At 48.3% G+C, this 13,484-nt stretch overlaps 1 protein-coding gene across 1 annotated transcript in view; it reads right to left on the reverse strand.

Moving 5' to 3' along the window:
- Positions 1-13,484, reverse strand: part of LOC143958881 (neuronal acetylcholine receptor subunit alpha-10-like) — an 83,899-nt gene that overhangs the window by 17,190 nt on the left and 53,225 nt on the right. Inside the window, exons 2-3 of the mRNA XM_077467864.1 lie at positions 10,635-10,780; positions 5,000-5,154 (exon numbers count right to left, since the gene is read on the reverse strand). Of these exons, the coding sequence (XP_077323990.1) occupies positions 5,000-5,154; positions 10,635-10,780 (301 nt within the window). The remainder of the gene's footprint in view (positions 1-4,999; positions 5,155-10,634; positions 10,781-13,484) is intronic.

The following is a 13,484-nucleotide window of genomic DNA, read 5'->3' on the forward strand; positions in this document are numbered from 1 at the left end:
CCCATCAACTTCCTTCACAACGTCCCCACCCGCCCCATCAACCTCCTTCACCACGTCCCCACCCGCCCCATCAACCTCCTTCACCACGTCCCCACCCGCCCCATCAACCTCCTTCACCACGTCCCCACCCGCCCCATCAACCTCCTTCACCGTGTCCCCACCCGCCCCATCAACCTCCTTCACCACGTACCCACCTGCCCCATCAACCTCCTTCACCATGTCCCCACCCACCCCATCAACCTCCTTCACCACGTCCCCACCCGCCCCATCAACCTCCTTCACCACGTTCCCCCCTGCCCCATCAACCTCCTTCACAACGTCTCCACCTGCCCCATCAACCTCCTTCACCACGTTCCCCCCTGCCCCATCAACCTCCTTCACCACGTTCCCCCTGCCCCATCAACCTCCTTCACCACGTCCCCACCTGCCCCATCAACCCCATCCAACACGTCTCCACCGACCCATCAACCTCCTTCACCACGTCCCCACCCGCCCCATCAACCTCCTTCACCATGTCCCCACCCGCCCCATCAACCTCCTTCACCACGTCCCCATCCGCCCCATAAATCTCCTTCACCACGTCCCCACCCACCCCATCAACCTCCTTCACCACGTCCCCACTCACCCCATCAACCTCCTTCACCACGTCCCCACCCACCCCATCAACCTCCTTCACCACGTCCCCACCCTCCCCATCAACCTCCTTCACCATGTCCCCACCCGCCCCATCAATCTCCTTCACCACGTCCCCACCCGCCCCATCAACCTCCTTCACCACGTACACACCTGCCCCATCAACCTCCTTCACCATGTCCCCACCTGCCCCATCAACCTCCTTTACCACGTCCCCGCCCGCCCCATCAACCTCCTTCACCACGTCCCCACCCGCACCAACAACCCCCTCCAACACGTCTCCACCGACCCCATCAACATCATTCACCACGTCCCCACCCGCCCCATCAACCTCCTTCACCACGTCCCCACCCACCCCATCAACATCATTCACCACGTCCCCACCCGCCCCATCAACCTCCTTCACCACGTCCCCACCCGCCCCATCAACCTCCTTCACCACGTACACACCTGCCCCATCAACCTCCTTCACCATGTCCCCACCTGCCCCATCAACCTCCTTTACCACGTCCCCGCCCGCCCCATCAACCTCCTTCACCACGTCCACACCCGCCCCAACAACCCCCTCCAACACGTCTCCACCGACCCCATCAACATCATTCACCACGTCCCCACCTGCCCCATCAATTTCCTTCACCACGTCCCCACCCGCCCCATCAACCTCCTTCACCACGTCCCCACCTGCCCCATCAACCTCCTTCACCACGTACCCACCTGCCCCAACAACCCCCTCCAACACGTCTCCACCGACCACATCAACATCATTCACCACGTCCCCACCCGCCCCATCAACCTCCTTCACCACCTCCCCACCCACCCCATCAACCTCCTTCACCACGTCCCCACCCACCCCATCAACATCATTCACCACGGCTCCACCTGCCCCATCAACCTCCTTCACCACGTCCCCACCCGCCCCATCAACTTCCTTCACCACGTCCCCACCCACCCCATCAACCTCCTTCACCACGTCCCCTACCGCCCCATCAACCTCCTTCACCACGTCCCCACCCGCCCCATCAACCTCCTTCACCACGTCCCCACCCGCCCCATCAACCTCCTTCACCACGTCCCCACCCGCCCCAACAACCCCCTCCAACGCGTCTCCACTGACCCCATCAACATCATTCACCAAGTCCCCACCCACCCCGTCAACCTCCTTCACCAAGTCCCCACCCACCCCGCCAACCTCCTTCACCACGTCCCCACTTGCCCCATCAACCCCCTCCAACACGTCTCCACCGACCCCCATCAACGTCCTTCACCACGTCCCCACCTGCCCCATCAACCTCCTTCACCACGTCCCCACCCGCCCCATTAACCTCCTTCACCACGTCCCCACCCGCCCCATCAACCTCCTTCGCCACGTACCCACCTGCCCCATCAACCTCTTTCACCACGTCCCCACCCGCCCCATCAACCTCCTTCACCACGTTCCCACCCGCCCCATCAACCTTCTTCACCACGTCCCCACCTGCCCCATCAACCCCATCCAACACGTCTCCACCGACCCCATCAACCTCCTTCACCACGTCTCCACCCGCCCCATCAACCTCCTTCACCATGTCCCCACCCGCCCCATCAACCTCCTTCACCACGTCCCCACCCGCCCCATCAATCTCCTTCACCATGTCCCCACCCGCCCCATGAACCTCCTTCACCACGTCCCCACCCGCCCCATCAACCTCCTTCACCATGTCCCCACCGCCCCATCAACCTCCTTCACCACGTCCCCACCCACCCCATCAACCTCCTTCACCACGTCCCCACCCGCCCCATCAACCTCCTTCACCACGTCCCCACCCACCCCATCAACCTCCTTCACCACGTCCCCACCTGCCCCATCAACCTCCTTCACCACGTCCCCACCCGTCCCATCAACCTCCTTCACCATGTACCCACCTGCCCCATCAACCTCCTTCACCACGTCCCCACCTGCCCCATCAACCTCCTTCACCACGTCCCCACCCGCCCCATCAACCTCCTTCACCACGTCCCCACCCGCCCCATTAACCTCCTTCACCACATCCCCACCTGCCCCATCAACCTCCTTCACCACGTCCCCACCCGCCCCATCAACCTCCTTCACAACGTCCCCACCCACCCCATCAACCTCCTTCACCCCGTCCCCACCCACCCCATCAACCTCCTTCACCACGTCCCCACCCGCCCCATCAACCTAATTCACCATGTTCCCACCCGTCCCATTAACCTCCTTCACCACGTCCCCACCCGCCCCATCAACCTCCTTTACCATGTCCCCACCTGCCCAATCAACCTCCTTTAGCACGTCCCCACCTGTCCCATCAACCTCCTTCACCACGTCCCCACCCTCCCCATCAACCTCCTTCACCATGTCCCCATCCGCCACCATCAACCTCCTTTGCCACATTCCCACCCGCCTCATCAACCTCCTTCACCACATCCCCACCCTTTCCATCAACCTCCTTCACCACGCCCCCACCCGCCCCATCAACCTCCTTCACCACGTCCCCACCCTCCCCATCAACCTCCTTCACCAAGTTCCCACCTGTCCCATCAACCTCCTTTAGCACGTCCCCACCTGTCCCATCAACCTCCTTCACCACGTCCCCACCCTCCCCATCAACCTCCTTCACCACGTCCCCATCCGCCCCATCAACCTCCTTCACCATGTCCCCACCCGCCTCATCAACCTCCTTCACCACCTCCCCACCCGTTCCATCAACCTCCTTCACCATGCCCCCACCCGCCCCATCAACCTCCTTCATCACGTCCCCACCCGCCCCATCAACCTCCTTCACCACGTCCCCACCCGCCCCATCAACCTCCTTCACCACGTCCCCACCCGCCCCATCAATCTCCTTCACCACGTCCCCACCCGCCCCATCAACCTCTTCCAACATGTCTCCACCGGCCCCATCAAGCTCGTTCACCACGTCTCTGCCCACCCCATCAACCTCCTTCACCACGTTCCCGTCCACCCCATCCACCTCCTTCACCATGTCCCCACCAACCTCATCAACCTCCTTCACCAGGTACCTCCTTCACCACTTCCCCGTCCACCCCATCAACCTCCTTTACCACGTCCCCGCCAACCCCACCAGCCCCATCAACCTCCTTTACCATGTACCCACCCGCCCCATCAACCTCCTTCACCACGTCCCCACCCGGCCCATCAACCTCCTTCATCACATCCCCACCCGTCCCATAAACCTCCTTCACCACGTCCCCACCAACCCCATCAACCCCCTTCACCACGTCCCCACCAACCCCACCAGCCCCATCAACCTCCTTCACCACGTCCCCACCCGACCCATCAACTTCCTTCATCACATCCCCACCCACCCCTTCAACCCCCTCCAACATGTCCCCACTGGCCCAATAAACCTTCTTCATCACGTTGCCACCCGCCCCATCAACCTCCTTCACCACGTCCCCGCCCACCCCATCAACTCCCTCCACCTCATTCCCACCTGCCCCAGCACCCCTTCCACCATATCCTCACTCATCCCCATTTTTGTTCCTCAATGTCCTTTGCAAATTTTGAACCTGGAAGTGTTGATCATTTTGTCACTTCCGGGTTCAAAGCTGTCATTCTCTGGTTGCTGTGCCCAGGGGAGGAAGCAGCTATTCATGAACAATCTGTGCTTGACTTGCTGCAATGGAGGGCAGAGGAGACATTGGGGGGTTCAAAAGAAGTATCCATAAAGAGGACCTGTCACCTGCCCATGCTATAACATAGGGGCTTGTTAGCAGCCATAAGAATTTGTCCTTACTTCCTGTAATGTCTACAGAACAGGAAGTGGAGGGAAATCTCCACAATGGAATGCATCGGACCATAACTGGCAGAGGTTTATATATTTCCTACTATAGATTTGTCTTAAAGTATAAGTCCAGCCAAAGACTTTTATACTTTTGGATGGAATGGGGAAGTATTTGTTGGGTTTTACTGCTATTTGAGGCTCCGTTAGGAAATTTCCCCTTACTTCCTGTCCTACTAATGGCGTTTTAACAAACAGAAAATGAGGGAACACCTACACATCTTTTCTTTAGAAGAAGGCTAGAACCCCTGCTGGGTGTTTATTTCTGTCTGTGTTTAATGTACATTTTTCTCCTTTGGCTTGAAACCGCTGTCAGCAGGACTGGAAGTGAGTATTAATCGAATGGAGCCCCGGATAGCAGAGAGAACCTGACAGGGGTTACAATACACCACAACTCTGTCCAAAACTGAAAAGAGCTTTGCCATGAAGTCTATTGACCTACAGTATTCAGACAGAAGAACCAGGCAAGGCCGTCCCCGGTGACAGAGTAGAAGGTTTGGCCGCACCCAGGCTAGAAGAATGATAAAAATTGAAGTGATGTTCCCAACAGCCATCCGACCTACCTGTTATAGAGGACAATATCGGGTCTCCATACTTTACTACTCGGTATACGGATGGTATCCAGACCATCATAGTCTTCCTTGTTCCAGCGCAGGTAGGCGTCAAACCATACCTGCCGGATCCACAGATACGCCATCAAGATCTGATTCCGCTCATCCTAGGAAAGACCAGAAGGAGAAGGTGGTGATGACAACAGTGGTCAACCAGAAGAAGCCAACAGTGGTCAAGCAGAAGAAGCCAATAGTGGTCAAGCAGAAGGAGAAGACAATATTGGTCAAGCAGAAGGAGAAGACAATATTGGTCAAGCAGAAGGAGAAGCCAATAGTGGTCAAGCAGAAGGAGAAGACAATATTGGTCAAGCAGAAGGAGAAGACAATATTGGTCAAGCAGAAGGAGAAGACAATATTGGTCAAGCAGAAGGTGAGGACAATAGTGGTCAAGCAGAAGGAGAAGACAATATTGGTCAAGCAGAAGGTGAGGACAATAGTGGTCAGGCAGAAGGAGAAGACAATATTGGTCAAGCAGAAGGAGAAGACAATATTGGTCAAGCAGAAGGAGAGGACAATATTGGTCAAGCAGAAGGAGAAGACAATATTGGTCAAGCAGAAGGTGAGGACAATAGTGGTCAGGCAGAAGGAGAAGACAATATTGGTCAAGCAGAAGGTGAGGACAATAGTGGTCAAGCAGAAGGAGAAGACAATATTGGTCAAGCAGAAGGTGAGGACAATAGTGGTCAGGCAGAAGGAGAAGACAATATTGGTCAAGCAGAAGGTGAGGACAATAGTGGTCAAGCAGAAGGAGAAGACAATATTGGTCAAGCAGAAGGTGAGGACAATAGTGGTCAAGCAGAAGGTGAGGACAATAGTGGTCAGGCAGAAGGAGAAGACAATATTGGTCAAGCAGAAGGTGAGGACAATAGTGGTCAGGCAGAAGGAGAAGACAATATTGGTCAAGCAGAAGGTGAGGACAATAGTGGTCAAACAGAAGGAGAAGACAATATTGGTCAAGCAGAAGGTGAGGACAATAGTGGTCAAGCAGAAGGAGAAGACAATATTGGTCAAGCAGAAGGTGAGGACAATAGTGGTCAAACAGAAGGAGAAGACAATATTGGTCAAGCAGAAGGTGAGGACAATAGTGGTCAGGCAGAAGGAGAAGACAATATTGGTCAAGCAGAAGGAGAAGACAATATTGGTCAAGCAGAAGGAGAAGACAATATTGGTCAAGCAGAAGGAGAAGACAATATTGGTCAAGCAGAAGGAGAAGACAATATTGGTCAAGCAGAAGAAGCCAATAGTGGTCAAGCAGAAGGAGAAGACAATATTGGTCAAGCAGAAGGAGAAGACAATATTGGTCAAGCAGAAGGAGAAGCCAATAGTGGTCAAGCAGAAGGAGAAGACAATATTGGTCAAGCAGAAGGAGAAGCCAATAGTGGTCAAGCAGAAGGAGAGGACAATATTGGTCAAGCAGAAGGAGAAGACAATATTGGTCAAGCAGAAGGTGAGGACAATAGTGGTCAAGCAGAAGGAGAAGACAATATTGGTCAAGCAGAAGGTGAGGACAATAGTGGTCAAGCAGAAGGAGAAGACAATATTGGTCAAGCAGAAGGAGAAGACAATATTGGTCAAGCAGAAGGTGAGGACAATAGTGGTCAGGCAGAAGGAGAAGACAATAGTGGTCAAGCAGAAGGAGAAGACAATATTGGTCAAGCAGAAGGTGAGGACAATAGTGGTCAAACAGAAGGAGAAGACAATATTGGTCAAGCAGAAGGTGAGGACAATAGTGGTCAGGCAGAAGGAGAAGACAATATTGGTCAAGCAGAAGGAGAAGACAATATTGGTCAAGCAGAAGGAGAAGACAATATTGGTCAAGCAGAAGGAGAAGACAATATTGGTCAAGCAGAAGGTGAGGACAATAGTGGTCAAGCAGAAGGAGAAGACAATATTGGTCAAGCAGAAGGTGAGGACAATAGTGGTCAGGCAGAAGGAGAAGACAATAGTGGTCAAGCAGAAGAAGACAATATTGGTCAAGCAGAAGGTGAGGACAATATTGGTCAAGCAGAAGGAGAAGACAATATTGGTCAAGCAGAAGGTGAAGACAATATTGGTCAAGCAGAAGGTGAGGACAATAGTGGTCAAGCAGAAGGAGAAGACAATATTGGTCAAGCAGAAGGTGAGGACAATAGTGGTCAAGCAGAAGGTGAGGACAATAGTGGACTGGCAGAAGGAGAAGACAATATTGGTCAAGCAGAAGGAGAAGACAATATTGGTCAAGCAGAAGGAGAAGACAATATTGGTCAAGCAGAAGGTGAGGACAATATTGGTCAAGCAGAAGGTGAGGACAAAAGTGGTCAAGCAGAAGGTGAGGACAATAGTGGACTGGCAGAAGGAGAAGACAATATTGGTCAGGCAGAAGGAGAAGACAATATTGGTCAAGCAGAAGGAGAAGACAATAGTGGTCAAGCAGAAGGTGAGGACAATAGTGGTCAAGCAGAAGGTGAGGACAATAGTGGTCAAGCAGAAGGTGAGGACAATAGTGGTCAGGCAGAAGGAGAAGACAATATTGGTCAAACAGAAGGAGAGGACAATAGTGGTCAGGTCCATGTCTCTCTTGGTTTTAATCAGGCAGGTGGCAGGTGATGGCATATCTCTCTAATGGGGTCAGAAGGATGACCCTTCTTTATTATGGTGGGGAGAGGTGACAACATATTTTAGGTTTTTATTGCCCTCCTTGTATAGATGCCCCCACCCACATTTCATCTCCGGGAGTCATCAAGACAAGAAGGGAGGGAATATATTTCCCAGCAATCAACACCCTCTGCTCTGACCCTTATTTGCTCTGTCAATAAGGAACACAAAGTATTGGCCTAGAGTCCGGCTTTCATTATATTTAATTATCTGGCTGCCTCCAAATATTATTATTATTATTATTATTAAATATTTAATACAGGACACAGGATTCCCAAAGCTCTAGGTCTTAGCTAAAAAGAAAACACAGCAAATGCTTTGTCTCTGATTGAAACCCAATTTGGAGGAAGGGGCGGAGAGACTACTTTGGAGGGGGAGGAGTCACTGCTCTTAATTTTACTCTTGTTTGGAAATTTCATTTTAAGCTATTGAGCACCGTGAACAACAGCAGAGCAAAAAATTATAGTGCGGGAGGGCCAAGAAAAAAACGTACCTCTGGCCTCAATCCTCCTGTCTGGCCTCTATCCTCCATTCTGACCTCAATCCTCCTCTCTGGCCTCAATCGCCTTCTCTGGCCTCAATGCTTTTCTCCGGCCTTAATCCACCTCTTTGGCCTCAGTCCTCCTCTCTGGCCTCAGTCCTCCTCTCTAGTCTCAATCCTTCTCTCTGACCTCAATCCTTCCCTCTGACCTCAATCTTCCCCTCTGCCCTCACTCCTCTTCTTTGGCCTCAATCCTTCTCTCCGGCCTCAATCCTCCTCTCTGGCCTCAGTCCTCCTCTCTGGCCTCAGTCCTCCTCTCTGGCCTCAATCCTCCTCTCTGGCCTCAGTCCTCCTCTCTGGTGCTCTTCTCCAGCCCCTCATCCCTCTCACTCTCACCCCCTGCCATCCCTTGTTGCTCATCTTCCAGCTGTACACTTGGGGGCAATTTGGGGTGTTGAATTGTTTTAAATTCTGCAACAATCTCATGGAATTATCTTATTTGTAGACTTCTCCGACCTGGAAGTATTTAGGGTATGAAGGTATACAGGTGTATAGAGTTATAGGCTATGAAGGTATACAGGTGTATAGGTATATCGAGGTGTAGGGGGTATGAAGGTATACAGGTGTATAGGTATATAGAGGTGTAGGGGGTATGAAGGTATACAGGTGTATAAATATATAGAGGTGTAGGGGGTATGAAGGTATACAGGTGTATAGGTATATAGAGGTATAGGGTATTAAGGTATACAGGTGTATAAGTATATAGAGGTATAGGGTATGAAGGTATACAGGTATATAAGTATATAGAGGTATAGGGTATGAAGGTATACAGGTATATAAATATATAGAGGTATAGGGTATGAAGGTATACAGGTGTATAGAGTTATAGGCTATGAAGGTATACAGGTGTATAAGTATATAGAGGTGTAGGGGGTATGAAGGTATACAGGTGTATAGGTATATAGAGGTGTAGGGGGTATGAAGGTATACAGGTGTATAGAGTTATAGGCTATGAAGGTATACAGGTGTATAGGTATATAGAGGTGTAGGGGGTATGAAGGTATACAGGTGTATAAATATATAGAGGTGTAGGGAATGAAGGTATACAGGTGTATAGGTATATAGAGGTGTAGGGGGTATGAAGGTATACAGGTGTATAAATATATAGAGGTGTAGGGAATGAAGGTATACATGTGTATAGGTATATAGAGGTGTAGGGGGTATGAAGGTATACAGGTGTATAGGTATGTATACAGGATTTGTGGCAGAGGGTCTTGCAGGGAGCCGGGAAAAGTCCTGTTTGGGGTTTCCAGATCTCCCCGACTCTTTTCGGGAACCTCTGATCCTCTCTCCACTCCAGGCTGGGGTGGTCAGTCACATAGACAACTTAATTTCCTCTTCTGGTGACAAATAACATTTTGGATTTTCCATCCATTTCTATCCTCATTCCTAATGGTGACACCAGGACAGACAGAGAGGGTGAATCTCTCCAGAGGGGACACAGAAAGCAGTAATCTCCTGACAGAGGTTCTAACCCCTCATTACTCCATCCAAAACTTAAACCTTATTATACACTCTGTTGGTGCTTCCCAGATTAGGGGACCCCAGACACGCTTCCCGGACTAGGCTGGGCCCAGACACGCTTCCCGGACTAGGGGGCCTGGACACACTTCCCAGACTTGGGGGGGCCCGGAAACGCTTCCCATACTAGGGGGCCTGGACACACTTCCCAGACTTGGGGGGCCCGGAAACGCTTCCCATACTAGGGGGCCTGGACACACTTCCCAGACTTGGGGGGGCCCGGAAACGCTTCCCATACTAGGGGGCCTGGACACACTTCCCAGACTTGGGGGGCCCGGAAACGCTTCCCATACTAGGGGGCCTGGACACACTTCCCAGACTTGGGGGGGCCCGGAAACGCTTCCCATACTAGGGGGCCTGGACACACTTCCCAGACTTGGGGGGCCCGGAAACGCTTCCCATACTAGGGGGCCTGGACACACTTCCCAGACTTGGGGGGCCCGGAAACGCTTCCCATACTAGGGGGCCTGGACACACTTCCCAGACTTGGGGGGCCCGGAAACGCTTCCCATACTAGGGGGCCTGGACACACTTCCCAGACTTGGGGGGCCCGGAAACGCTTCCCATACTAGGGGGCCTGGACACACTTCCCAGACTTGGGGGGGCCCGGAAACGCTTCCCATACTAGGGGGCCCGGACACGCTTCCCGGACTAGGGGGCCTGGACACACTTCCCAGACTTGGGGGGGCCCGGAAACGCTTCCCATACTAGGGGGCCTGGACACACTTCCCAGACTTGGGGGGCCCGGAAACGCTTCCCATACTAGGGGGCCTGGACACACTTCCCAGACTTGGGGGGGCCCGGAAACGCTTCCCATACTAGGGGGCCTGGACACACTTCCCAGACTAAGGGCTTCACCATCCCCACCATCATTTTCTGCGGTGACTCTACCATGTCGATGATCTGGGACAGAGTGACCTGCAGGGTGACGTTCATCGCCTTGTCCATGTCCTCCACCGGGCGCAGAGCGTTGGAGTAATTCACAAAAAGGTCTTTCATCAGTTTGTAGGCAAATCTTCCCTGAGCCGGCAGAACACCTGAAATGACAGAACAGGTCAGAGTTACCTTCAGAGCGACCAGCGGGCAGTCTACAGAGATATGGCGCCAGGTCCCCGGCGCTGTGCTGACCGCAGACCAAAGAGAATCATTGGAGGAGAGCTGGTGACCCCCCTGTGATCTCTACGGGGTATATAATATAGTATAGAAGTCCAACCCATGTGTGTGATTATATGTCAGTGTTACATTGTATATCATGTATGTTGTGTGATTATATGTCAGTGTTACATTGTATATCATGTATGTTGTGTGATTATGTGTCAGTGTTACATTGTATATCCTGTATGTTGTGTGATTATATGTCAGTGTTACATTGTATATCATGTATGTTGTGTGATTATATGTCAGTGTTACATTGTATATCATGTATGTATGTGATTATATGTCAGTGTTACATTGTATATCATGTATGTTGTGTGATTATATGTCAGTGTTACATTGTATATCATGTATGTTGTGTGATTATATGTCAGTGTTACATTGTATATCATGTATGTTGTGTGATTATATGTCAGTGTTACATTGTATATCATGTATGTGTGTTGTGTGATTATATGTCAGTGTTACATTGTATATCATGTATGTGTGTTGTGTGATTATATGCCAGTGTTACATTGTATATCATGTATGTTGTGTGATTATATGCCAGTGTTACATTGTATATCATGTGTGTTGTGTGATTATATGTCAGTGTTACATTGTATATCATGTATGTTGTGTGATTATATGTCAGTATTACATTGTATATCATGTATGTTGTGTGATTATATGTCAGTATTACATTGTATATCATGTATGTTGTGTGATTATATGTCAGTATTACATTGTATATCATGTATGTTGTGTGATTATATGTCAGTGTTACATTGTATATCATGTATGTTGTGTGATTATATGTCAGTGTTACATTGTATATCATGTATGTTGTGTGATTATATGTCAGTGTTACATTGTATATCATGTATGTTGTGTGATTATATGTCAGTGTTACATTGTATATCATGTATGTTGTGTGATTATATGTCAGTATTACATTGTATATCATGTATGTTGTGTGATTATATGTCAGTATTACATTGTATATCATGTATGTTGTGTGATTATATGTCAGTATTACATTGTATATCATGTATGTTGTGTGATTATATGTCAGTATTACATTGTATATCATGTATGTTGTGTGATTATATGTCAGTATTACATTGTATATCATGTATGTTGTGTGATTATATGTCAGTGTTACATTGTATATCATGTATGTTGTGTGATTATATGTCAGTGTTACATTGTATATCATGTATGTTGTGTGATTATATGTCAGTGTTACATTGTATATCATGTATGTTGTGTGATTATATGTCAGTGTTACATTGTATATCATGTATGTGTGTTGTGTGATTATATGTCAGTGTTACATTGTATATCATGTATGTGTGTTGTGTGATTATATGTCAGTGTTACATTGTATATCATGTATGTTGTGTGATTATATGCCAGTATTACATTGTATATCATGTGTGTTGTGTGATTATATGTCAGTGTTACATTGTATATCATGTATGTTGTGTGATTATATGTCAGTGTTACATTGTATATCATGTATGTTGTGTGATTATATGTCAGTGTTACATTGTATATCATGTATGTTGTGTGATTATATGTCAGTGTTACATTGTATATCATGTATGTTGTGTGATTATATGTCAGTGTTACATTGTATATCATGTATGTTGTGTGATTATATGTCAGTGTTACATTGTATATCATGTATGTTGTGTGATTATATGTCAGTATTACATTGTATATCATGTATGTTGTGTGATTATATGTCAGTTTTACATTGTATATCATGTATGTTGTGTGATTATATGTCAGTATTACATTGTATATCATGTATGTTGTGTGATTATATGTCAGTGTTACATTGTATATCATGTATGTTGTGTGATTATATGTCAGTGTTACATTGTATATCATGTATGTTGTGTGATTATATGTCAGTGTTACATTGTATATCATGTATGTGTGTTGTGTGATTATATGTCAGTGTTACATTGTATATCATGTATGTGTGTTGTGTGATTATATGTCAGTGTTACATTGTATATCATGTATGTTGTGTGATTATATGCCAGTATTACATTGTATATCATGTGTGTTGTGTGATTATATGTCAGTGTTACATTGTATATCATGTATGTTGTGTGATTATATGTCAGTGTTACATTGTATATCATGTATGTTGTGTGATTATATGTCAGTGTTACATTGTATATCATGTATGTTGTGTGATTATATGTCAGTGTTACATTGTATATCATGTATGTTGTGTGATTATATGTCAGTGTTACATTGTATATCATGTATGTTGTGTGATTATATGTCAGTGTTACATTGTATATCATGTATGTTGTGTGATTATATGTCAGTATTACATTGTATATCATGTATGTTGTGTGATTATATGTCAGTTTTACATTGTATATCATGTATGTTGTGTGATTATATGTCAGTATTACATTGTATATCATGTATGTTGTGTGATTATATGTCAGTGTTACATTGTATATCATGTATGTTGTGTGATTATATGTCAGTGTTACATTGTATATCATGTATGTTGTGTGATTATATGTCAGTGTTACATTGTATATCATGTATGTTGCGGTCATTCAGGTGATTATC

The sequence above is a fragment of the Lithobates pipiens genome, unplaced genomic scaffold (assembly GCF_037356315.1).
Source record: "Lithobates pipiens isolate NorthernLeopardFrog02 unplaced genomic scaffold, aLitPip1_a1.2 Scaffold_63, whole genome shotgun sequence".
In the NCBI taxonomy this organism is placed as follows: domain Eukaryota; kingdom Metazoa; phylum Chordata; class Amphibia; order Anura; family Ranidae; genus Lithobates; species Lithobates pipiens.